At 54.0% G+C, this 23574-nt stretch overlaps 10 protein-coding genes across 10 annotated transcripts; 6 read left to right on the plus strand and 4 right to left on the minus strand.

Moving 5' to 3' along the window:
* Positions 1 to 38: 38 nt before the first annotated feature.
* BBK36DRAFT_1135781 (galactose oxidase) lies at positions 39 to 2836 on the minus strand. The gene is given in 7 exon segments (XM_024892758.1): positions 39 to 66; positions 78 to 92; positions 160 to 193; positions 456 to 732; positions 842 to 1078; positions 1158 to 2663; positions 2764 to 2836. The coding sequence occupies 4 exon segments, from the start codon at positions 2809 to 2811 to the stop codon at positions 457 to 459; spliced, it is 2067 nt and encodes a 688-aa protein (XP_024748711.1). The 5' UTR covers positions 2812 to 2836; the 3' UTR covers positions 39 to 66; positions 78 to 92; positions 160 to 193; position 456.
* A 555-nt stretch (positions 2837 to 3391) lies between these two features.
* On the minus strand, positions 3392 to 4573 carry BBK36DRAFT_1142378 (hypothetical protein; the record flags this gene model as incomplete). The annotated part of the gene is made up of 3 exons (XM_024893521.1): positions 3392 to 3971; positions 4034 to 4132; positions 4191 to 4573. The coding sequence occupies 3 exons, from the start codon at positions 4571 to 4573 to the stop codon at positions 3392 to 3394; spliced, it is 1062 nt and encodes a 353-aa protein (XP_024748712.1).
* A 603-nt stretch (positions 4574 to 5176) lies between these two features.
* BBK36DRAFT_1122416 (hypothetical protein) lies at positions 5177 to 6307 on the plus strand (the record flags this gene model as incomplete). Its single annotated transcript, XM_024890941.1, has 3 exons — positions 5177 to 5341; positions 5398 to 5481; positions 5540 to 6307. The coding sequence occupies 3 exons, from the start codon at positions 5177 to 5179 to the stop codon at positions 6305 to 6307; spliced, it is 1017 nt and encodes a 338-aa protein (XP_024748713.1).
* A 410-nt stretch (positions 6308 to 6717) lies between these two features.
* BBK36DRAFT_1160593 (defender against death DAD protein) lies at positions 6718 to 7432 on the minus strand (the record flags this gene model as incomplete). The annotated part of the gene is made up of 4 exons (XM_024894304.1): positions 6718 to 6784; positions 6864 to 6927; positions 6999 to 7056; positions 7154 to 7432. 4 exons carry the CDS (start codon positions 7430 to 7432, stop codon positions 6718 to 6720), a joined length of 468 nt encoding a protein of 155 aa, XP_024748714.1.
* Positions 7433 to 7809: 377 nt separating this feature from the next.
* On the plus strand, positions 7810 to 8293 carry BBK36DRAFT_1205260 (hypothetical protein; the record flags this gene model as incomplete). The annotated part of the gene is made up of 3 exons (XM_024897350.1): positions 7810 to 7812; positions 7899 to 8031; positions 8103 to 8293. 3 exons carry the CDS (start codon positions 7810 to 7812, stop codon positions 8291 to 8293), a joined length of 327 nt encoding a protein of 108 aa, XP_024748715.1.
* Positions 8294 to 8591: 298 nt separating this feature from the next.
* BBK36DRAFT_1160595 (UPF0287-domain-containing protein) lies at positions 8592 to 8890 on the minus strand (the record flags this gene model as incomplete). Its single annotated transcript, XM_024894305.1, has 2 exons — positions 8592 to 8794; positions 8857 to 8890. 2 exons carry the CDS (start codon positions 8888 to 8890, stop codon positions 8592 to 8594), a joined length of 237 nt encoding a protein of 78 aa, XP_024748716.1.
* A 468-nt stretch (positions 8891 to 9358) lies between these two features.
* BBK36DRAFT_55752 (Prefoldin beta-like protein) lies at positions 9359 to 9935 on the plus strand (the record flags this gene model as incomplete). The annotated part of the gene is made up of 3 exons (XM_024898263.1): positions 9359 to 9468; positions 9624 to 9816; positions 9903 to 9935. 3 exons carry the CDS (start codon positions 9359 to 9361, stop codon positions 9933 to 9935), a joined length of 336 nt encoding a protein of 111 aa, XP_024748717.1.
* A 4344-nt stretch (positions 9936 to 14279) lies between these two features.
* BBK36DRAFT_1121711 (CCAAT-binding protein subunit HAP3) lies at positions 14280 to 15239 on the plus strand (the record flags this gene model as incomplete). Its single annotated transcript, XM_024890859.1, has 4 exons — positions 14280 to 14445; positions 14658 to 14768; positions 14831 to 14958; positions 15027 to 15239. The coding sequence occupies 4 exons, from the start codon at positions 14280 to 14282 to the stop codon at positions 15237 to 15239; spliced, it is 618 nt and encodes a 205-aa protein (XP_024748718.1).
* Positions 15240 to 16734: 1495 nt separating this feature from the next.
* Positions 16735 to 18792, plus strand: BBK36DRAFT_1121781 (RNA polymerase I-specific transcription factor; the record flags this gene model as incomplete). Its single annotated transcript, XM_024890867.1, has 1 exon — positions 16735 to 18792. One exon carries the CDS (start codon positions 16735 to 16737, stop codon positions 18790 to 18792), a length of 2058 nt encoding a protein of 685 aa, XP_024748719.1.
* A 2113-nt stretch (positions 18793 to 20905) lies between these two features.
* On the plus strand, positions 20906 to 23359 carry BBK36DRAFT_1121636 (hypothetical protein; the record flags this gene model as incomplete). Its single annotated transcript, XM_024890846.1, has 3 exons — positions 20906 to 21125; positions 22118 to 22766; positions 22888 to 23359. 3 exons carry the CDS (start codon positions 20906 to 20908, stop codon positions 23357 to 23359), a joined length of 1341 nt encoding a protein of 446 aa, XP_024748720.1.
* Between the last annotated feature and the right edge of the window lie 215 nt (positions 23360 to 23574).

The following is a 23574-nucleotide window of genomic DNA, read 5'->3' on the forward strand; positions in this document are numbered from 1 at the left end:
CTCTGGATGAGGGGGCGGCGGGAGAAGAGAGCGGTGTGGGAATGCGGAGGGGGTGGCTTGAGGGGGGGATGTACGTGGTGCTGGGAGGTGAGGTTGAGGTGTTTGGTGTTGGGACCTGGAGGGGGGGTTTTGTTTGTATGTGTTTTTGCTGCGGTGTTGGGCTGGTGATGGAGTGGGTTGTTATTGGGATTGAGGTGTTGAGGTTGAAGTGAAAGATGGATGGCTGGGATAGAGATTCTACGAGGCTGAAAGACCTTGACGCTACCATCTGTGCTCTACGTAGAACTGAACTGCTAAAGCCACCTGATATCGCTTCACAACACAAAGTACTAGTATGCCCATTCCTCATCCAAGAAGCGACCATATGCATCCTTCTCCTCTTTCCCAAACCCAACCAACACACACCAACAAAGTAAAAACAAACCCTCCAAACAAACATGCACAGAAAAGAAAACCTCACCTCCTCCTCGCGCCCCCCACAGCACCAGCATCTCCCCTCTCCGCAAGACTCACCACCTCCTGGATGCCCGCCTCCTCCTGCTCCTCCTCCAGCGCGGTAATCTCCTCGCGGCAGTCCCACCACTTCTCCTCGCTGAGCTCAAACGCCTTGGCCTTGATCTCCTTGACGGCCAGCGTCTCCGGCTGGATGTTCTTCCAGCGGAGGTTCGTCATGAGGATCTCTTGCCATTCTGCCGAGGTGCGGACGAAGAATTCGCGGCGGGATTCGAACGGCTGTTTTTTTTTTATTAAAGATCGTCAGCGAATTCACTTGGCCAAGAACCGGGGAATGTCGACTGGTGTAGAAGGAAGGGGAGGAGCAAAGTTAGAAGATTTCACTTACCCTTGGGTGTGGCAGGCCATCGTCAACCGATGTGGCAGCTGTCTCGGTGTCGTCTTCTTCCGATGTAGTCGAGGGCGTGGGTGCCTCGGAGGACACTTCTGATACTTCGTCTTGCTTCTTCTTGCGCTTGCTTGCTGTGTGGAGCTGCTCTGGCTGTTGGTAATCTTCATCCTCCTCTTCCTCGTCTTCATCTTCGTCTTCTTCGTCCTCGTCATCTTCATCCTCATCTTCGGATTCCTGCATTATCCTGTTAGCTCATGATTCCCACTCGCAAAAACAAGACCAAAAAGACAAAAAGAACGATCCCAAAACTTACAATCCAGTCTTCAACGGGCCTGCTAAAGATCTCCTTGTACCCATCCAGCTTCACCAGGTCAATCGCATACATATCGTCAAACGTAAACTCACGGTCCCCCTTCTCATAAGTACCGCCGTAGATGTAGAGCACATCGTTCTGCACCGTCAACTGAGCGTTGAAGCGCATATGTGGCGGCTCCATAGACACCGGCATCTCTCTAGCCGGCTTCTCCTCCTCCTCCGGCTCGGCGAGCATCTTCTCCAGCTCAATGTCGTCCGCGTCCTCCAGAGAAGTCCCCGCTTGGAGTGCCGCCAGCTGTCGGAGGAGCTCCTCTTCGTTCGCCTGAGCGCGGCCGCGTCTTCCCACTCGCTGCTCCGACGCGTTCTTCTTCTGCTGCTGGCGTGGCTTGCGTGAAGAGAGCGGCATGAATCTGTTTCTCTCAATGTTCCACGCAAACAGCTGGTTGAAGAACTCGCTCTCCATTCCCTCCTCGCTCTGTTCAACGTCATGCACGCCACCAAACATGATCCCGCGACCCTTGTGATATGCCATGGTAGCGCCGGCACGGACGGGGTTCGGGGAGTTTGCGGGCTTCTTTCGCTTCTCCCATCGGACGGTAGGTCCTACATTCGGGCCTGCGTCGGCGGGAGGCAGAGACATCCTGAGGAAGAAGCAATCCTCATGAACCTTGGGCAGGAGGACGTTCTTCTGCGCCTGGTGTTGATTTCCCTTTTGGTTCTTCTTCAGCTGCACTGTGGCCTTTACCCTCGAGTAACCTCCGAAAAGCACCGCTCCCTGCTCGGACGGCAGAAAGGTAAAGGAAGAGCGAGCATCCGGCTTGAGCTGGGCAGGCGGAAGAACGGGGCTGTGCCAGACATAGTTGACTGTGTCGAAGATCCACAAGTCCGCTAGATACTTGGTTTGGTTCGACGTGTCCTGGAAGCCTCCGAACAAGATGATGTATTGCTTCCAATATGTCATCCGGTGGCCACTCCGCGCCGGCGGACTCTTGTCCTTGCCCTTGACCTCGATCTTGGTCCATTCCCTTGTCGCGGGCTCCAGCCTCCAGAAGTCGGAATAGTGGTGGAAAGTCCCCTGCTTCGGAGACGAGAACTCTCCTCCGAACAGATACACGTAGTTGGGGTTCGAGGCTCTCGTCCAGGCATGTCCGGATCGTGGCAGCGGCGCATTGGGGGATGTCACGCAGCGCCACTCGTCACGGTTGATGTTGTAGATGTGCAGGTCGTTGAAGAACTGCGCAACCGAGCCGTTGAAGTACTCGCCTCCGAACAGAAGCAGGCTGTTGCTCTCATGCGGAGACGCCAGAATCGTAGACGCGGCCCGAGGCTTCGGAGGGCCGTCAACGACCGTCTCCGTGATCTTGAGGAACTGCTCCTGCTGGCGGCGATACTCCTCCAGCACCTCGTCCAGGTCGACATCCTCGGCGTCGCTGCCCTCGAGCTTGGCAGTCTTGCTCTTGATCTTTTTCTCCCCCTTGCTGGCCTGCTTGGCTGCCTTTTCCGCCTAGAGAAGAGAGGTCTCAGTCAAGGGACATCAAGATTTTGCTTGAGGTGCATATTATTGGAGGGGTAACTTGAGGGGAGATTTCATGTTTGAAGCTCACCTTTTTGGCCTTTTTGGCGTCGGAGTTCTTCTTCTTATCCTTGGCCATGCTGTGTATAGCTGGTCTTATTCTTGAACAAATTGAGTGATGAGATCCTTCATTGAGGATGGGAATGAATATGATCTTCACTGGAGCGGGTCGTCATTGATTGGAGGAAAAGTGCTGTAAAACCCTACCACACACAGTACGTAAATAGCTCGAAAAGACTGTGCAGCGTTTTCGAGCGATTTGCCTCAGACTGTGGTCGGAAAACACAGTGACTTTTTTCTGAATGTCTTAGTGAAGAAATATTGGTAGCCAAATGAGTGAACAGTCTTGTAATACCACAGTTACAAAGGCAGCTATGGTTGCAATTTGGAACTAGCAGTCAATGGCAGTCCTTAATCTAGGCTGTCGAGGAGAATCAGGAGAGATTCGTCAAGCAGTCTAGAGTCTTAGAAAAACAAAACAACAGCTCAGCTTCAATCTAATTATACATGACTGTTGGATCTTCAAGGAAATCAGAACTCGGCGAGACCACGCACAAGATGACCTCGCACCAGTTCCTACCGGGTATATTGAAAGTCTCATCGCTCATACACTGACAAAGAAACGCTCGTAATTCATTGCGAAAGGACCAGACAAGACGTCACTCGCCAGACGCTTCTGATTGCTCTGCCGGAATAAAGACGCCCATGGCCTTGCTGGCCCCTTCAACACAGTATTGGACAACATCGAGCTTCTTCCCCGGCGGCGCGAGTTTCGCAATCTGTCGGAGGTCGCTCGTTCTTGGAAGAAACAGGACATGATCCATCTTCTTGTAAGCTTCGTGCAACTGCTGCAGGTTGTATGGATGCATTATGCTCAGGTCGAAAATCTCCTCGTCTCTGTATCCCGTCCCTCCCCAAGGTGGGCTGGCGAAAACCATGGCAGACTGTATGTCGACCCGAAGTTCGGGGTGTAGCTTCTCCGGCGCGTTCACGAGGAGGTCCATGTACTCAAAGCTGTCGCCGAGGACCCAGGTGACAGCGCCTGGGTCAACGCCGTAGAGCTCGGCGTTGTGTTGGGCACATGCGAGTGTCGCGGGATCGCGCTCAATGGCAATAATGCGATCCCATCGCTCGGATAGCGCAAACGCAATGGTATTGCCTCCAGCTCCTCCAAAAGCATCGATAAGGACATTATGCTCGCGCTCATAATAACCCTCAGCTAGCTCGAACGCGATTTGGCTGAGAAAGATGTCAGCAGCGATCGAAACGAATGACGTTCAATATTCAATCTCAAGACTCACTTCGCTACCGGCTCTGGTGTGACACCAAACCAAGCATCATCAGTCATGTGGACTCCAGCATCATAATAGGACCAGATGGAGTATCTCTGACTGAAATACCTGCACAAAGAATTAGCAACCGTAGAGACGACTATGATTCCGGCTGCAAAGAACTTACTTTTGAATATCCCAGGGCACTTCATGCTTGCCTGTGTAGTGGTGGCAATCATCTGTCAGAGGTAGCCTCCCTGCTGGCTCCATTGAAAATTCGGAGGGCTCCGCGGCTTCATCTTCATCTTCATCTCCATCTCCATCGGCATCGGGGCCGTCTTTGGCCGCCTGGCTCTCGGACGCCAACAACTTGGTCAAGCAGGTCACATCCTCTCTCGCCTGTGGGCTTGTCTCCAAAACATTTCTGATAATCTCCCATGCAGCTGGAGGGATCTGGCGGGCTTGCGGCAAGAGAAGCTGGGCGGTTGGCGCGTCAACGAAGGGGCCAAGTATGTCGCGTGCAATCTGTTGCTCTATTGCATCGGCAACATCTAGTTCATCCGTGGCCATCTTGAAGCGAGGGGTTTTCCTGAGTGAATCCTTGTCGCTTTGCGATGGATGGACTGGTAAGGCGGAATCTGCAGCCTCGTTCAAGCCGAGAACCAACCAGTCGCTGAGAAATCGTTGAATAAAGGGAGAGGTCAGAACTCTTTCGTTGGTAAAAAGGAATCTTCAGAATGGCCAAGTCTTCAATACAGAGTATGGAGTAGATTCGACCGATAAAAACAGAAGCAGCCGAGATTTCATGTAGGTTGTTGAATGTTGATGAAAGCAAAGTGAATGTTCCGCGCCGGTTGGCAGGTGAATTTCAGACAAGGCTGAGATTGCTAGGTCCCATCGGCTCCACTGTTACTCGCGCTAATTGACTAGCGCCTTGGCATTCATGCAAGGCTGACAATCGCAAGGGACAGCTTGCGACAAGCTCTCGTTTTAGTGAGGCCGGACGTCACTTCTCTCCCTCTTTATCAACAAATAACTCTTCAGCATTGAATCCCCAAGCCATCGCCATCCAGCCTTCGAATTTCGGTCGTACAGAATCATCCCGTGCAGCTACAGCGCTTCGACACCTCCGAATATCGGCCTCGCACAGCAGCGGGGCGACTCCCAGCGACCATGTTCAACGCACTCAACCGCTTCATGTCCCGCCTGGACGGCGACGCCCCGCAACGTCAACACGACCGCGACTCGTTCGGCTTCCAGGTCCTGCGGAACACGAACCTCGAGCTGCCAATCGAGCCCTGGTTCGATTACATTGTTGGAATCAATGGAAGGCCAATTGTACATGCGAATGCCCTGTGCGACTAGCAGGCGACCTGGTGCTAAGATTGGTGCAGGATAATCCCGACCCGACTCTTTTCGCGCAAGAGGTGCAGAACTGCGCCGGTGGAACTGTGACATTTGGATTATGGAGCGCAAAGGTGCATTCGAGGAGAAGCTTGATAGGAGCTGACCAGAACGTAATCTGACATCAGACAGGGCCAACGCATAAGAGAAATGCATATTCCCGTTCCCGCAGACACTGCAGCGCTCGGGCTTTCTCTGCAGTACGCGCCTATTTCTCTTGCCGCCAACGTCTGGCACGTCCTTGATGTGCAGGCTAATTCGCCCGCCGACCTCGCCGGACTGTTACCGTATAGCGACTACATCCTCGGCAGCCCAGAAGGCGCCTTAAACGGCGAAAGCGCTCTGGGCGAGCTCGTGGAAGACTTCATCGGGCGACCCCTGCGATTATACGTATACAACAACGAGTACAACGTCTCGCGCGAAGTCACGATACAGCCCAGCCGAGGCTGGGGCGGAGATGGAGCCTTGGGATGCACGTTGGGGTATGGAGCGCTGCATCGGCTACCGGCTCCGTTGAGCGAACCTGTCAACGCCCCTGGCGAGACGATGTTTGACGGCGACTTCAATGAGAAGAGCGGAGGCGAATACATCTCAGCGCAGGCAAGCTCTCCGGCGCCGCCACCAACAGGCGAGGACTTCCTCGTGCCCGCCCAAATCGTCAGTCCAACGCCAGCGAGCGCGCCTCCGCGCGGTGGCACGCCTCGAGGAGGGAAGAAGAAAGAGCGCCATGCGACGACCGACTTCATGGACGACTACTTCAAGGAGGAGACACAGAAGAGTTTGGCACTGGATAATGCACCTAAGAGCAAGGGGACTGGTGTACCTCCGCCCCCCAAAGGCGCCAGCGGTCCTCCAAAAGCTGAGCACAAAGAAGGCGCAGTGGATGAAGGCGGGGCATGAGACGAATAATGCTTCGTGGGATCTTTTGGTAATTAGGCGACTGGTAAAGTTAAACTTTAGGTATGTGTAGCTAATGCGAGGCGAATGGACAAGAATAATTGACGGCATCAAGATGAGGAATTATGAAGAGGTTACGTGGACCGGAATATCACGGCCATCTCTCCAAGAACAAGTGAATTGATCGAGACCAGCTTAATGGGCCAAGACCAATGTCCTCATATACACGCGAACTATTGCTCTTTCAAATGAATTGCTTGCTTTCTTTTGCTTGGGACCAAGTTTCTTTTTGCCTTATGACCCTCCCTCTAAGAAGCTGATCGAGGGAACCACACTGTAACATGACGGTTCAAGTCTTGCGCTCTATCAAGACTGCCATTCCACCACTCCTCTTCTCTTTTTGTTGGACTCGTTTAGTTGATGAAGTTGACACAGAAAAAATGTAGAATCAGACTGCAGACGACGTAATCGGCAAATGCTCTGCGGCCAGCCAGTTAGCATGATAGAGACACGGGCAATTGTTCGATATTCAGCGTTCGCCGGTTGTGTGAATTCGTACCGTTCAGGCGATACCTCTGGAAATTCGCTCTTGTTCGCGGCCGTCGTTTGGATACGCAGTGAGACTGGAGAAAGCTTCGGGTTAGAGGCGCTGCAAGCGAGAATAGCTGGGGGAATACACATCGAAATCACGAACTCGTCAGGACAAATTGGCCAACAGTTGCTCCGAAGCCCGAAAGAAAGGCATTGAACGGCTGCGAACACAAGGTTAGCATTGTATGCCCAGCAAGAGCCCCAATGTTCCCAAAGCTCCCAGATTCTTTCAGAGAATCACCGGGATGAAAAACGCACGTAGTTGCCCGCCAAGATGCAGTAGAGGAACTGCAGTGCGCCGACAACGGCGATGAAGACGAGGAACACGTCGATGAGCTTCGTCCGCTGCGGCGTCTCCTTCATGTAATACTGGTAAATGTTCTGCAGCACCTTGTCCCAGTTGGCCGGGGCGTTCTTGGCTGCTGCTGGCGCGGAAATGGGCGACGATGCTGGGACGGAGCCCGCGGCGGTGGTGCTGGCCTGGGTGGTCGCGGCAGCTGAGGGCGCTGGTTGCGCTGCGTTCTTCTTGGGGGCCATGGCGGGCGATTGGTGTCGTCGGGTATGTTTGGTCTGTGAGAGGTCGAAGCTGGTGATGCTATCGATGCTTGGAGGCCCTTGGCCTGTCTGATCGGTACTTTGGTACAATTGCGGCCACGAAAGCTCCAAACAGGTCGGCGAGCTGTGATTGGCTCGCGAATCTGGGGGGCACTGAAGACCCCACTTTGCATCCTCCGTTCATCACGTCAGTCTATATCCGGCCTCATTCGGTTCCGAGCGCCGAATGAGCTCAGAACTTGGTATGACAACAACTTCTCTCGTCGCGAACAATAAACACAAAGCTAATCTTCAAGCGACATTAGTATCAGAAAAGCTCAAATCCGCAGCTACTCAAAGAACAGTTGATAGCAATCATAATGGTACGTCGAATGGCGCGCAAGCGCATCGCGACTCCGGCACTTTGGCGGGGGCGCAAACTGACAATCGACTGACCTCATCGCAACAGTCCACACCAAACTCCTCGCTGTCGAATGCCTCCTTTGTCCTCGCGGCTCTCACGGCCGGAGGCGGCGCCGTGGGCTATGCTAGAACTGGCTCTGTTCCCTCAATTGCAGCTGGATTCTTGGTCGGCTTCTTGTGTATGTAATTTCCCCATGATTCCAGCTCCGCAACAAGCTTGGCGTGTTCGCAAACTGACGTGTCCTCTAAGATGGCCTCGGCGGATATCGCATCGCCAACGGCCAGCCTTACGGCGTTGAGCTGAGCCTTCTTGCTTCGGCGGTTTTGGGAGCTTCGTCTATCCCTCGCGCGATCCGCCTCAAGAAGCCCGTGCCTATTTTCCTCAGCGTCCTGTCGACCTATGGTCTTCTCACCTTTGGTTCTGCGCTGCGCAGGGCCTAAATGGACAAATGTGGTGCTGCATCTGTATATATTGATCAAATTCATTTGTTGAATCTCGAGCTGCTTGACAGTCGAGCCCAGGTTTCTTTCAAGCCGTGTTTAAATCCATAGGCCCTCCTTTGCGCCCCAACAAATTGAAAAGTATATGTACACGTCGCCATGACCTCCTGGCGACTATTTTCAGATCCAACGCCGGGCCCCAGAATGATGTAACATGGTAATATTGTACAAGAAGATGTGAAGGAATCGAGAAAGAAAGAATGAGTCGAGAACTGGCGTTAGGGTATCCGAGTGGCTTTCACAGGCCCAGCGCTCGCTGCTCCTCCTTGATTCGATCACGTTTCGCTCTCGCGGCGGCCCGGTTCCCCTCTTGCGTTTTGGAGCGCTGCTGTTTAAGACACTTGTCGACCAGGATCTTGGCATCGTTACAGGCGCCTGAGGCCTTGTGCATGAAGCCTTGCGCATGGCATTCTTCGAGAGCGGCGATGACTTCCTGGCATGCTGGATGTTCTCTGTTAGCTCATTGGAAGGAGAGTGATGCGCTTGAGGAGCATTGGACCTACCCATGGCATTCTGTGTGTGCAGGTGAGGATGCATTTTCGGTCGCTTGTGTGACGCTCAGGCTTGGTGGATTGTAGAGTTCGTCCGAGTCAATGGAAGAGAGATGGATTAATGGATTCTTTGATCAGCAGATGCCTCAACTGCATCGAGAAAAGCTTGGGCCGTTCTAGTGGTCGAATTTAGCGGGGGTCTTCCGCTAAATGCACTGTACCAGGTACAAGCACATTGCAGCTGCCGCCCACAGTGCCGGAAATCAACCGACGCTCAACAGCTGCAGACAGCAACAGCGGCGCCACAGAAACTCTGCCTCGACATCTCCAACAGTTGACCGTTCACAGGGATAGCGGGCCTCTCTCTGATAGCGTCTCTGAGTATCTCTCTTAGAGCAGCAATCATGTCATCATCACAGCAGGTTTCTGCTAAGAAGCAGCAGGGTAAGACGGCCTTCACCTGGGCACGGTTTCCCCCGCCTGAGCCTCATCCCTTTTGCCGTCTCATCTTCATATGCTAATCGCCGTCCCAGATCTCCAAGCAACTTACTCAAACTACAAAAACACGCTGCAGCAGATTGCCTCAAAGATTGGTGATATTGAGCAAGAGGCAGAGGAGCACAAGTTCGTCTTTTTGCTCCCTTTCTCCTCTCCTCTCACTTAACATTGAACCCCCGCGCTCTCTCAAGCCATGTCTCGCGTCTTCCCTGTCCATGCCGCACATTTTCAGCCTCACCGCAACCCTGTGAATCACACCGCTAATCCGGACTCTATTCCAGGCTTGTGCTGGAAACTTTGGAGCCGCTTTCGGGGGATCGAAAGTGTTTCCGTTTGATCAACGGCGTGCTCGTGGAGAGGACAGTCAAGGATGTGGTGCCGGCGCTGAAGACGAACCAGGAGGGACTCAAGAAGGTCCTTGATGACCTGGTCAAGCAATACAAGAACAAGCAGGATGAGCTTGACAAGTGGAAGGTCCGTATCCCCCCTCTCCAGAGGCAACTTGCCTTTCCCAAGGACCAGCTGGCAGCGGCAGCTAACCTCGACTTACAATCCAACAGAAGAAGAATAACGTCCAGGTAGTACAACAGTGAGGCACTGCAGTCACATCTAATACATCATAGAGAAAAAAAAAGATGAAAATATCATTATGATTCACAGAGTGTCCGGATCCTTCCATCTACTTCAGCCTCGAATACTCCACCCACTTGCGCGGTTGACATACTGAATTCTTGGTCAAGGCAAAGGTGTTCTATGCCACGCATTTTGCGATACGTGGCCACACGCCTCGACGATGCAGAAACAAGTTCTTGGCGTTCAAACGATCCTTCATGCCTGGCTGTTCAACCGCTCGGAATTCATCCTGTGCTGATGGCGTCTCATGCCCAACCGCCTGCAGCCTCCACTCTGCCGTATCTGCACTTCAGGACACATCCGCAACACATGGTTTCATTTGATTACAGCAAACGAAGGCAGGGGCTATTCGTGTGGTTCCGTGTGCCTTGCATGCATGGCTGATAGGTGTCCATCTGTTGGGTCCTCAACCTGGAGCGTATCAGGGCAAGTTCGGATGCGTACAAATCACTTTACATGACTAGCAGCTCCAATCGGAATCCCGCGCCGGCGTCAGCCGCACTATACATATATTACCTCGATGAGGATGCTCATCACCGATCCTGAGCTTGCAGAGGCTGCCCGAGCGAGGATTCGCTGCCGCATGTGCCGTGCCTCTCGGAGATTTCGTCACCAATGCAGATGCCGCAGTGCCCCTGAGGCGAGGCGTCTCGCTGCCAAGTGGCAAGTCACAATGACAGCGTCCTCATCAAACGGCTTCCAGGGTTGCACCGCCCCTCCAGCAATCTCTCGATATTAAGGAAATCACACAAATCGGATGATGATACTATCTGTCTAGAGGACATACAGGAAACCACCATCCGCAGGGCGTCCGTCAATGGGGCTTGATGCGAGAGTGGGGGTGTTGCCTCTTAGTTCACCCCCTTCCTCCCTTCTCGTCGCTCGTATGTTTGCTCGTGACACCCCGTCCCAAGCCATTTCCCGATGATAGAAGCGTCGAATGGTTTCTGGAATGTTACGTCGCCAAGCCGGGGTGGGACGAAGACGCCCAGATGCAAATGAAGGGGGCCATGAGGCCGCTAGGCATGCAACTCACAGGGACTAAGTGACAACTCATGGGCCTTGAACGACCACGAGAGGCTACTAAGTAACTAGTAGCGGCTACTGACATGAAGCGATTGCTGCGAACTACAACCTCTGGGTGCTCGGGGTACTAGTGCTTCTTTGTACGAGTGTTGCGGCCCATCTCAGTAACAAAGATGGCACATACCGCCGGTCTGCATTGGCTCGCAAGTGTCATGCAGCGAGCCAACGAAGCCTGGAGGCATCTCCTGCCGAGTAATGTTTGCATCGTCTCTCTATGACTTTCTGACACGCACAGGCCTGGCAGACGCAAATCGTTGAAAGATGGCCCATACCACGCATGCATGCGCAAGAAGGCTACTATCCATCAAATGGGCTTAGCTTGCCTGCAGCATCCGACCCCAACGATGAGTGTGTGGGTGGTGATGGTAGGCAGGGTGCTTGCACACATCGAGAACACGAAGGTCGAAGCCGGATGCTCGTGTTTCATGCCCAAGCTGGGTGCTGCTGGGCTTCAAGCCAGCTCAGCATCCATCCCTCCATCAAGCAAGCCCGCCATCCTCCTGTCGAGCTACAAGTACGTGCAGGGACATGGGGAGGACGGAGGGCCAGGGACGTTCAATTTGGGCTCGCTACCCAATCGGCCTGCGGTATGGAAGGGCATAGAGGCATCGGTTTCAAAGTGCTTCGTCACAGCAAAGTGCCGCTCTATCAGAGGTTACCACGGAATGCATGTAGCCGTCCCTTGCGGATCTGTACCTCAAGCGAAGGCCGAACAAAGAACCAACGGACGGAGCTTTTCGCACCGGAAGCATCACCATTGGCCCAAACAACTGCCCAATGCCCGGGCGTTTGTCGAGAGCCAGGCCGTGGTTCGTGGGCCTCTCGGCGTCGGTCACCAGCCAACCACTGGGCTGACATGGGAACATGAATGCGGCCCAATGGGTTGGCACCTTCGCACCCTTTTTTTGGGGGCCCGACCTTTTCAGCCACCGGGTTCCTGAGGAAGAAGAGGCTTGCCTTAGCCCTCTGGCCCTGCGATGCATTGTCAAATGAGCAACTGCAGTAGCCCACCATCCCGGTACCGTCGTCGTGGGCTGGCGTGCAGTTTCGCTTGCGACGACGACGTCACAACCACGAGGCTGGCCGTATCACGGAATACCGCAGCCCAGGGTAGCTGGAACAAGGGGTTTTTTCTTGCGGCACATACCGGTGGCAGGGGTGAGGGTTCTTGAAGTCTAGACGACAGCTTTCATCTTCTCGCGATGCCCATGCCTTGTCTCCTCCTGCTGCAAAGTAGAATCCCAACAAAAAGGCACCGCGTATTCGAAGGGATCTAGAGCTGACGACACCATGAAGGACACCGCGGATAGCTGCTGTAACACACCGCCTCTGACAATGCCTTGGTACGACCATCCCGGCCACCCTCCTTGGGAGCTTTAGCCCGGCAAGAAGACGCACTTGAGACGAGGATTATTCAGTGTAGGGTGATGTTGGCCATGGCTAGAGGCTCACATGGGACAGTCGAAAGCAGCACCAGCAGCATGGCAAGCCGGGGTGTGTGGTCTGGTGATAGAGCGCATACATGTGCGGTGGGCCGCTTTGTCGTGGCTTTGTTCTTTATTTTTCCATTGGGATTCCTCGTGGTTGGGGAATGCTGATCACTCAACTCCATGGGGGCATTGTATGTATCGTACAGCTGCTGCCAAGCTGCGGGCTCTAGACTACGAGCTCTACTCTACGAGACCTTACCTTACACACTCTGGTACCATGGCAACAAAACATTGATGGAATAGCATGATGCAGACATTGCAGCTGGTTGTCAAGACTGGTATTCGTGCCAACAGCAGTAGGTATCGCTCATTATGATGTCGAGCATTTGTAGTAATTACACCCATATGCTCCGTGAGCTGGCCCTCGACATCAACGCATTGCATCAAGGTACAGGTAGCGCCTGATGGTCGCCCAGAGCTCATCCATATTGAGCGCTACCAAGCTCGCAAGTCACCCGGTACTTGGCAGCTCAGCTCCAGATACCCGCGCTTCTAGTGCAGATCGAGCAGCCCAAGGTCGTGCTGCTGCTGGCCAACAAGCAGCCGTCATGCTGGCTGCGCATCCGGAATGCTGGGTACCTCGCCACACAATCACCATGACGCAGTACCTCGACGCCCTGCTCCCACCCCGCTATCGATAAACCTGCAGAGGGCTGTCACTGCAGCGCTGCCCATCCACCAGCGCGGCCGTGGTACCGCCCCAGCGGCGACAAGTACCGCGCGACCTGCCCGCCAGGTCCCCGCTGTTATCTCGGCCGACACCAGCGCGCTGCCAGGCCACCACTAGCCTCGTGCTGAGCTCTGCTGCCTCGTCGTCCTCTTTTGCACTCCACATCCACATTCACACTTATGCACCCACGCCAGCCGCAGCAAGACGCAGACGCAGACGCAAACCAGCGCAAGACCTACGCCCTCGTGAGACCCTTCCCAGACTCCCCTTCCCCCCCCAGCGAATGCCTCTTCTTTGTTCTGACCGTGAGCTAGCCCTCGCCCTACGACCCGGAACCCTGCGCGACCGTGTAACTTTGGCCGCGCCACCGCAATCCGTGCCCGAAGCCAGACCACAGACCACAGCCGTTTGCTCTGCGCGCGACGGCCTCGTCTTGCCGTCCAATCTGCTGTCCAAGACGCACCCCCGTCGACCTCAGTCGCCGTCGCCCCCGGGCTGTGATTCCGCGAGTCTGCCTGGCCATTGCCGTAGCCAGAGGGACCGTCAGCAGCTGAGACGAGAGCTGGTGCTTCTTATTGCTTGTTGCTGCTCTGCTTGATCCGCTCACGCCCTTTTGGTGGGAGCGCTGCTGGGACGAATCTGCTGGTCCTGCTCCATCCTCCCCAATCGCATCGTCTGGGAGCTCTTTGCGACTGCGGACCCTTTTTTTCTCGGACACCCCTCCCCCTCTCCAGTCCTGCTATTCCCCCTCCTCCAACCAGGGATTTTCTCTCCCAACCGGCTTGCCAGCCCATACGTACATACGCCAAGCGGGCGTCATCGGTCCTGCGTCGTCCCCAGCCAGGGCAGACCCAGCCAGCGGCGTCCTAGATCCCTCGCGCCTGTCACGATTGACGCAGACTTTCGCAACGTCTGCACACACGCCCCTCTTGGACGAATCGGGCAAACCCTACCTCTTGCGACGTGGCCAGGGCGACACATCATCGCGAAACCTGCCGAAGCTGTGCCAACCCGAAGATTCTACAAAAGACGCTAGCAGCCGCTGCAGGTAGCCAAATATGTCCGACTCCCCTCAATCTCCTCCAAAGGATGTCGACCAAGGTGCACAGTCACCCGACGAGGAAGGACAAATGAATGATAACCAGGAACCCCACTCGGCCGGAGGGACTGGCTACGAGTTTGAAGGTGTCAAGGAGCAAGACCGGTGGTTGCCTATAGCCAATGGTATGTCCTCGTCGTCCCCCCTCTGGAGCCGTTTGTCGAGTCGTGATTTGCCTGTTTGCCCTCGCATGCGTGGGAGCTGCTCGCCCTTCTCAGCCTCGCATATATTCCCATGTCTCACCAATTGTTCCCCAATGTGCAGGAGACGCCGCCGCGCGCCTCCAAGGCCGACAAAGCCGATGAGCTCGATGCTAACATTCGCAACTTTGCTCCAGTTGCTCGAATCATGAAGAATGCCCTTCCGGACAATGCCAAAATAGCCAAGGAAGCCAAGGAGTGCATGCAGGAGTGTGTTAGCGAGTTCATCTCCTTCATCACCAGCGAAGGTAGGCCAATTTCGAATGTTTCTCATGGATTGTCCGCTGCATATGCTGACAGATTTTGTCAGCTTCCGAAAAATGCCAACAGGAAAAGCGCAAGACGGTCAATGGGGAGGATATTTTATTCGCCATGACGTCTCTGGGGTTCGAGAACTACGCGGAGGCTCTTAAGGTGTACCTGTCAAAGTACCGCGAGGTAAGGAAGAAACCTGGATATTGCTTCTCTTCTGGTGGAACACGACTGACGAGGCGATGTGAAACTAGCAACAAAATCAGTCGAACCGTGACCGCGTGTTGGAGAACAACACCACCTGGGGGAATGCCATGATCCCCGGCGAAAAGACTGAGCCTGGCACAACCGGTCCCGAATATGCACAGCCCGAAGGAGCGAATCCCGCCGAAGGCGGTGCCGAGCCGAACTACATGTACACTTCTCATGCTAGTCACAACGGAGCTGGTGCTGGGGAGAGCTATTAGCTGGTCATCGATTAGTTGGCGGAGCGCCAGCGTTGGCCGACTACAGACGACGACCTATCTTCCCCCTCGGGAATCACCATTTCGTGAGCTCGATCGAACTACTATTGCCAAACCCTTTCGATACCGCTTCCCTGTCAGGCCAAGATGGCTCTCGGCTCGCTTCTCCACGTGTAGAGATATTGGCGCAGATTGTTTGATTGTTTGAATTGGGATTAGGGCATTTCGGTTTACCTGAAGCTGCAAGGGATGGGACAACAATGAGAGAAAGGGCAATGGATAGCTCCATTCTCTCTTGTGTGAGTGCGCCGCTTCATTTCTTTTCTTTATCTCCTTTGTTTCTTTCGTGCTTGGGCTTTGTCCAGTACAGATGCTTGATCAGACAGGTAGGCCCCTCCTGAGAGCTTCACCTGTCACTTCACGGGTTGGCCCAGGATGCGCGGCACATCTATTTGCAGAAAGGATTCAGGACTATGCCTAGCAGGATAACGGATATGCATGGGGTCCAGACTGTGGGTTACGGAGTTGGATTATTCGAGTCTACTATACCTTATACTACTATATACCAGTCCCGGTGCTCCTAAGGCGTTTCTACGAGTATGTCCGACTGAGATCACACGTTTCCAATACTGATAGCAACTCACAAGAAGTGACCATTGCTACTGTCGAGAAGTGAGTTGCTATACGAACTGATGACATGCCCATCCCACTGTAAAAGCACAAAGGCAGTCTATGCAGCCACTTGCGGCCCCTTTATGTGAACACCGAATGACTCTTGCATGGTCAAGTGATATCGCAGCAGGGTGGCGTCAGGGGGGCCTCATTGGATGCAAATTTGGAGAATTTCACTTAAAGGAATAGGCCTGAGTCAGACGGAGGTTGAACAGTGACGACCAGCTGGGCACTTGGTCGAAGGCAGACGTTGTTGATCCGACATTGATCCTTCACAGCTGTAACACGACTTGTGACGAGAAGCGAAGCGTCGCAACGGCACAAAGATATTCCGCAGGGCGCACGGACCGCTCGGTGCTGCCTAAGCCGACTTGGTAGAGGAGGCACGTGCGGGGTCCCCACCGAAAATCTTCCCTGAGCGCCTCTTCAGAAAGTGCACCAAAGAAAAAAAAAGATCCATGCCCGCCCGCGCATAACCTGACGTTTGTTTTGTGCCATGGTTGACTCGGCCTTTCACTTTCCTTCAGCATCATCCATCCCATTTCTCAGCTGAACGGTCATTTCATACTTTTACGGTTTCGAGTTCGAGTCATGCGCTTGCGCCTTTTCGAGAAAATCATTGCATTACATCATTTCTAAAGAAGACGAGCTGCGCGGCTTGAGTATTATGAAGGCTGTGGGCGACAGCAGAAACCAGCCTTTTTGCCTTGCCTTTGCTGCACTGCCGTGAACGAACGGCACGATAATCGCCCTCCCAATCTCGCCAGCATCGCCCGCTTCGCTCCTCATCGTGTCGCCGCCGAATCTCGACATCGCCGTCTTTCGAATGTTGACCTCGACTCCCAGAAGCCTTCCCGGGACTTTGCCTCGAGGCACCACTCCTGTCAAGTCCATACTCAAGCCTGCTTCTGCACTCGGCCGCAGGAAAGACCAGCATCCCCTGCTCAGCGAGGGCGCCGAGGCCCAGGAGACGCCCACCAAACGGCGCAAGGTGCTGTTCGACGAGATCAAGAATGTGACGTACGAGGTTGGCCGACGAACGATGGACGAGATCAAGCTGGAAGTGCGGATGGCGCTCGAGGCCCACCTGCGGGGAGACGATGGCCAATACGACGGATTGAAGGAGATGTTCGCCAACGACAAGAAGCGATACTTGCCGCCGGTGGTGGGAGAGGAGGACGACACGGTCAAGCCGCACGAGCTGCAGGTCTACCTCATGGCCCTGACGGGCTGCATCCCCATCCTGAAGAGCAAGGACTGCAACGGCCTGGTCAAGGTCATCCTCAACTGCTCCTGGCTGGGACGCGACGCGGCCTTTGTCAAGGTCTTTACGCACTTTCTCGCCGCCCTGGTCAGCGCGCAGGGCTCTTACCTCAACCAAGTCCTGGCCATGATTGTGGACAAGTTCCACGACAGCCGGCCGTCCGCGTGGCTAGTCCCCGACTTTCCCGAGATCAGCCGCGACACGATGCGCGACAGGCTGCATTCGGCTCTTCAATACCTCCTCAAGATGTTTCCCTCCGCCGCTTCCGTCCTGGAGAACCTGCTTAGAAACAAGTTTCCGTTCTTAGACGACTCAATGAGAGTCCACATGGCCTACGTCCACAACCTCCTGCGGGTCAAGGACTACGTGCCGGACCTCCAGGAGGACATTTTTGACATGATCCTGGATCGTGTCGTTAAGATTGACTCGCAGATGCAGCTAGATCTGGAAGACACGGATGACGACATCACTGCCGCCGTCATGTACGCGCTTCGCGCAGAGAACCCTCAACAAGAAGCCATAGGCTGGGAAGACGAAGCAGACGATGACAGTGATACCGAATCCGTTGATAGCGACGATGCTGACTACGACCAAGACGCCGTCCGAATCAAGACTCTGAAGGAGAGCGTGGAGAAGATGGACTCGATGCTTGATACCCTTTTCGAAGTGTACACGCCGCATTTCGCGAACCCTGGCTCGGATAAGGCGTTTGACATGTTTGTCACGATCCTGCGCGAGTTTGACCAGATGGTTCTGCCGACGTATAAATCGCGACACACGCAATTCCTCATCTTCCACTTCGCTCAGCAGCACGAGCGGCTGACCGACGCCTTCTGCGGCCAGCTGATTGCCAGCGCCTTCCAGAGCAACACGCCGAATATCCTGAAGCAGGCCGCCGCCGCCTACCTCGCAAGCTTCGTCGCTCGAGGCGCACTCGTGCCGCGCAGCCTCGTGCGCACCATCTTCATGCTTCTGATCCACCACCTCGACCAGTACCGAAGGAAGTACGAGCCCATCTGCCGCGGCCCAGATCTCAAGCGGTTCCATCCCTACTACAGCCTCGTGCAGGCCACCCTCTACATCTTTTGCTTCCGCTGGCAAGACCTGGTGGTTTCTGCCCCCGAGTTTGTCGACCCCGAAGACCCGGCATCCTATATCGGCCAGGATCTTGAGTGGATCGGCACCTCGCGAAAGGATCTGTCTACGCACATCTTTGGCAAGCTCAACCCCCTCAAGGTCTGCGCACCGGTCATTGTGGAGGAGTTTGCCAAGCTGGCGCACCGACTCAACTTTATGTACGCTTACCCGCTGATTGAGGGCAACAAACGCATCCGATTGACGCAGTTTCTGTCATCAACGTACTCTACTGGAGGCGCGCTGCGAGATTCTGGCTTCGACACTCAAGAGGAGAGCTTTCACCAACTGGACCCCTACTTCCCATTCGACCCATACCAGCTGCCAGTGAGCAAACGCTGGCTGGTGAATGACTACGTCCACTGGAAAGCGATTCCAGGCTTGAATGCAGAGGATGACGAGGACAGCGAATCGGACGAGGACGAGGAAGATGAGGAGCTTGAAGAAGGTACCGCCACCGATAGCGACGGCAACGAATCTGAATAATTTCAAGACTACGATATACGGGGAGACGCGGGATATACCCAGACTACCACACGATACGACAGATGGGGTTCGATATTTGGAATTCCTTTTCATCTCTTTCGGCTTTTATCTACGGCATCAATCTAAGGTTGGCCAGGGTAGATAAGGGGAGGGAGCGGGATTGCACTTGTGTGCGAAAAAGTGTTTTTGGGCTTTAAGGGTCGGCATCTGGTTCCTTTTGTTTGTGCTGCCATCTTATCGTGGCACGAGGCTTGGATCTCTTTGCATTTACCTGCCGTTCGGTTTTTTTTTTTTTCTCAGCGAGGAGTTGGCAAAAGGAACGTTTGCTTTTTTGCTATCTGTTTTAGTTGGCGGCTTATAGTCTGTTGACGTTATGTATTGGAACGAGAATGGGGTTGAATTGATGTCGACTGAACTGCTGAATATGCGCCTGTTTCTCGATGTGGTGGTTGTTGGTATTGAGCGCGAGTGGTAATTACTCGAGCTGCATTGTCTTTTTGCCGTGGTTCTGGACTCACGGAGGACAGGACGGGCGGGCATGGAATCGGGGACTTGTAAGTATTTCAAATACTTGCATGCTGATGATATACGAGTAGCAGCCAGCGGTCCGAGACATGACCAGAGGGGTTACGAATACCACTCCCCCCTTTTGTTATTTGAAATCACGAAGCGATGCACCTTTGTTTATCGTGCGTCTTTCCTACCTATGCATGTCATTCAGATACTGCCTAGCAAGTCCTTTCGAATACTGTCCAGCATGTTCTTTCAAATACTGTCCAGCATGCCTTTCAGATACTATGCCAACCAATGTAACCCCCATGTGCACGAGACGATGCATACCTAAGGTACTTATAGTTGTTGTCGCATCTTACGGAAGGATTACATACTCTGTAGTATTCCCTAGTAGTTGGTTGCGATCGGCAAACAAGTCCCGACGGTTGCAGAAGCTGGTACGCGTACGATTTCAGTTTCGGTTCCCTTTTTGCCTTATGCCGATACTATGCCGTTTCACATGCCGGTTTGTCTGTATGTAGACTATTGTTTAGCGAATGGGGGTCTCATTGGGTCAATGGGTCTTGTGGGTTTATTTATATATTCCGAGCTGAACGGATCGGATTCTCATTGACGGGAATATTTGGGCTCATTCATCGGCATTTTTATCAGAAACCTTGGCCCCTTGCTCCGCTTTCCGAGGCCGTACCCGGTACTTGTCAATCTGCAGCATCTTTAGCTTCTAGTTCAGAGCCGCCAATGTTGAATCTTCAGCTTCTACCAACAAGTAGGTAAGCTCGCCTAACAGCCAACCCGCTGAAGAGAGCCGTTCTATCTAGTCTATGACCCAACCGCGTTTAATTCGGAGTGGAATCAAGTACCCTGTACAACAGGTCCCGGTAATTGAGCGCGACTTCCGTCCGGAACCGCAAAAAGATACCAACTATCTATTGGACGTTGTGCTGTAATTGACACCTATTGCCCAGATAGGTATGAGAGCTTGTGTGCTAATGATAAGGTAAGCAGACGGCGAAATGATGACCACATCAGCCCTCAGCCCAGTTCCTTCTCCTAGGTAAGGCAGTATTAGCAAGAGTTTAGCAATTCTCTCTTCATCAGGCTCTTCATAATTGTCAACTGTGTCTATGCACATTCTTACCGTTCGAGGTGTTTCTGGAAGAAGAAGATTGATTAGTCACTGTGTGTGCCTCTCTTTTGTCTCTTTTCTCCAGTTGCTGGGCTTGTAAAGAGATACAAGTAGTGTGGGAATACGCGAGATAGTCTAGGAGGAGCGCTGACGTACTATTTTCCGCGGCGGCGCAGTAGCTGAATTCCTCACTGCCTTACAGATCCTTGAGAAAGAACTTGTCCAGAAGAACTGCAACTAAAGTCCACCAGTCCGGAGATAAACGACGGGGCATCTGCACAAGAAAAAGGGCTGACTATCCCTTGAACTCCTCCCACTTTGAGACGCCCATCGATTAATACTTGTTCTCATATTCTTTTTCATTTTTCTTTTCCTTGTCGGGATTCAATTTAGTCTTCTCCCGAGTTGCATGTGACGGGCAACCAATCGCTCTTCAACACCATCCAGTTTCCGAGTTGTGAGAGTTGAGAAACAATGGCGGACGCAGGAGGTGAAGGTGGCGAGTCTTCTGAGCGGCCCTCGTTCACCAACTTCTGGAAGCGAGTCAAGCAAAAGGAAAAGGACGTCGAGGGAGACGGCCAGAAGAAGAAGGGAAAGGGCAAGAAGGCGGAGACGCAAGACGACGTTGAAGGAGGAGGAGGAGCCGAACAACAACAAGATGGATCTCCCGATCAGAATCCAGATCAGGATGCCGGTGAGTTTTTTCAGTCTTCAATTCGACCTTTTTTTTTTTTTTTTTTTTTCCTATTTCCCGCTTCTTTTCCTGGATTCCACGCGCTGCTCCCCCCCGTCTTTTCTCTCCACTTGCCCAGTTTTGTTTCCATGGTTTGGAGAGTTTGTCCCTGTCTTGGGGTCTTGCAACGCAACACCCCCCTTTTCGATCAATGATTCCTCATTTTTTTTTTTTTTCAGCTTCGTCCCGTGGCGGCTCGATTGGGGACCAAGGCGCGCTAAAAGCAAGTGCCCGGGAAGGCGACCGTGTATCGTGCATATTGGGGAATTTTGGAGGCAAGATGTGTGAATCTTCCTTGGGGGTCCGAGGGTTGACGCAACGGTTGATTACAGGCAAAGCTGAGCGAGTGCTACGATGTGACGCGGGCTATCGGTCTGATATGCCTGGTCGCCCATCTATCTGTCTGTCTGTCCGATCTGTCTGTCTGCCGGCCTCGTCAACCGGCTGTTGGCGTCTGAGGAAGCAAAGCTGCTTCGTGTTGATTTGGGCGATTTGGAATTATTCGATGCGGGAAGCGGCCGATGGCTGGTGCTGGCCATGATGAATCTTTTCTCCTCCTCTTCCTCCCTCCGCACAACTTGCCCCGATGGATCATCCGCCTTCTTAAGACGAGCAAGTCGCTCGCACGAAACTCAGCCTCACAGGATTGCATCTTCATCTGCCATCGTTTAGCTCATCTTGCCTTGCTTCTGGCTTTGATTCCATCCGTGACGGCCAAGTCCCACAAAAAGTTTGGAATCTTTCAGCCTCAGCTCTATACTACTATCTCTATACCATATACCGCTTTTGCTTTTTTCCCTTCTTCTTTTCTTTTCTACACGTCATGCCTTTTCTCAGCCGTGTCTCGTCATCGTCTCGAGAGCCGGGACGGTCGTGGGCCAGGACAAGCCGCAGGAAGAAGACGACGAAGAAGAAGACGATGGAGGCTGAACAGAGACCGCGATCCGCAGCAGACGAACCCACGGCCACGGGCGACGACGCCGCCGCCGCCAAAGACAAGGCCCAGATCCGACGCGCCCAGGTCCGCAAGGCCCAGATCCAGCACCGCCAGCGAAAGGCAAACTACGTCAAGCAGCTCGAGCTGGACGTGTCCCAGCTGCGGGACCTCATCAACCAGACCCAGCAGGAGACGTCGCAGATGCGCAAGGAGAACGACACCATCCGAGACCTCATCCGGGGGACCGAGCCCGTGATGCCCCAGCAGCAGCAGCAGCCCTCCTTCACACACGCCGACTCGACCTACTTTTCCACCACGGGCTCCCCCGGCACGCGCCTCGGCGGCGGCGTGTCCGAGCTCGACGCCCAGGAATGGCTCGCCGCGGGCGGCCAGCTGTCGGACCTGGACCTGAACCAGCAGCAGCCCCTGATGCCCTCGACGTCCAACGAGCAGGAAATGTTTGGCCACATCAACCTCGACGACATCACCGTGTCACTGGGCATCAACGACCTGCTGGGCACGCCCTGCTTCACCATCAACAACCCTCCTCCTCCCGCCGGCAGCAGCACGCACGGCTTCACGAGCCCGCCTAACTTCGAGAGCCCTCCCCTGACGCCGCCCCTGACTCCCCAACAAGAGCAGATTGTCATCAACTGGATATTAGCGTGAGTTTTCTTCTTCTCAAACACCACCCAACACCACACACAACAAGAAGAAAATTGTCAAAGAAAAGAAAAGGAAAAAGGGGAGGGCAAACCGACTAACACGTGAGAAATCAACACACAGCCTCGAAAACGTCTGCTGGGACCACTTCCAAGCCAACGACTTCCACGAGCACATCCCCGGCGAGGCCGAGCCCTCCAGCAACCACATCCTGACCGCCACCTCCCTCCTCATGAACGCCGCGCCCCCCTCCATCTTCACCGACCGCCAGGTCTTCGCCGGCATCGCCGACCCGGCCACCACCCAGGCGCCCACCTTCCAGTGGCACGCGCCCGCCGCCACCGGCATCTCCATCGCCTCGCTCTGGGCCCTCGCCCAGTTCGAGGTCGACCCGGCCGAGATCTCGCCCGTCCAGATCTGGTTCGACCTCGCGTCAAAGTACCCCTACGAGCTGCTCTTCGCCGACGGCCTGCTGACGTCGCTGCTCATCGAGCTGAGGCCCTTTATCAGGTGCATCGAGTATGGCGCCGCCGTCAACCGGCAGTTTTATCTCGATGTTGTGGAGAGGATGATTGGGCCGCCGCCTGTGGTGTGATTTGCGAGGGGGGGAATGCATTGCTTTTCGTGTTTGTTTTTTCTTTTCCCTTTTTTCGGGAGCATTTTTGAATACACGACATGGCGGCGTAATTGGCTATATCTGATTGTTCCTTTGGCTTTTTTTCTTCAAGGGCGTATCTCTTTATATGTACATTTCTCTTTTGAGTGGTTCTCATGATGGATTGCCAGGGAACTCTCATCTGCGTGTCTTTC

Source organism: Trichoderma citrinoviride (genome assembly GCF_003025115.1).
Source record: "Trichoderma citrinoviride strain TUCIM 6016 unplaced genomic scaffold BBK36scaffold_9, whole genome shotgun sequence".
NCBI lineage: Eukaryota > Fungi > Ascomycota > Sordariomycetes > Hypocreales > Hypocreaceae > Trichoderma > Trichoderma citrinoviride.

Excerpts from the sequence above, each read along its gene's own strand:
- BBK36DRAFT_1135781 (XM_024892758.1), bottom strand. The coding sequence starts at position 2,811 with ATGGCCAAGGATAAGAAGAAGAACTCCGACGCCAAAAAGGCCAAAAAG. Across the intron at positions 1,079-1,157 it reads GGCCCGTTGAAGACTGGATT|GAATCCGAAGATGAGGATGA; the intron begins GTAAGTTTTGGG and ends AGGATAATGCAG. Across the intron at positions 733-841 it reads ATGGCCTGCCACACCCAAGG|CCGTTCGAATCCCGCCGCGA; the intron begins GTAAGTGAAATC and ends AAAAAAAAACAG.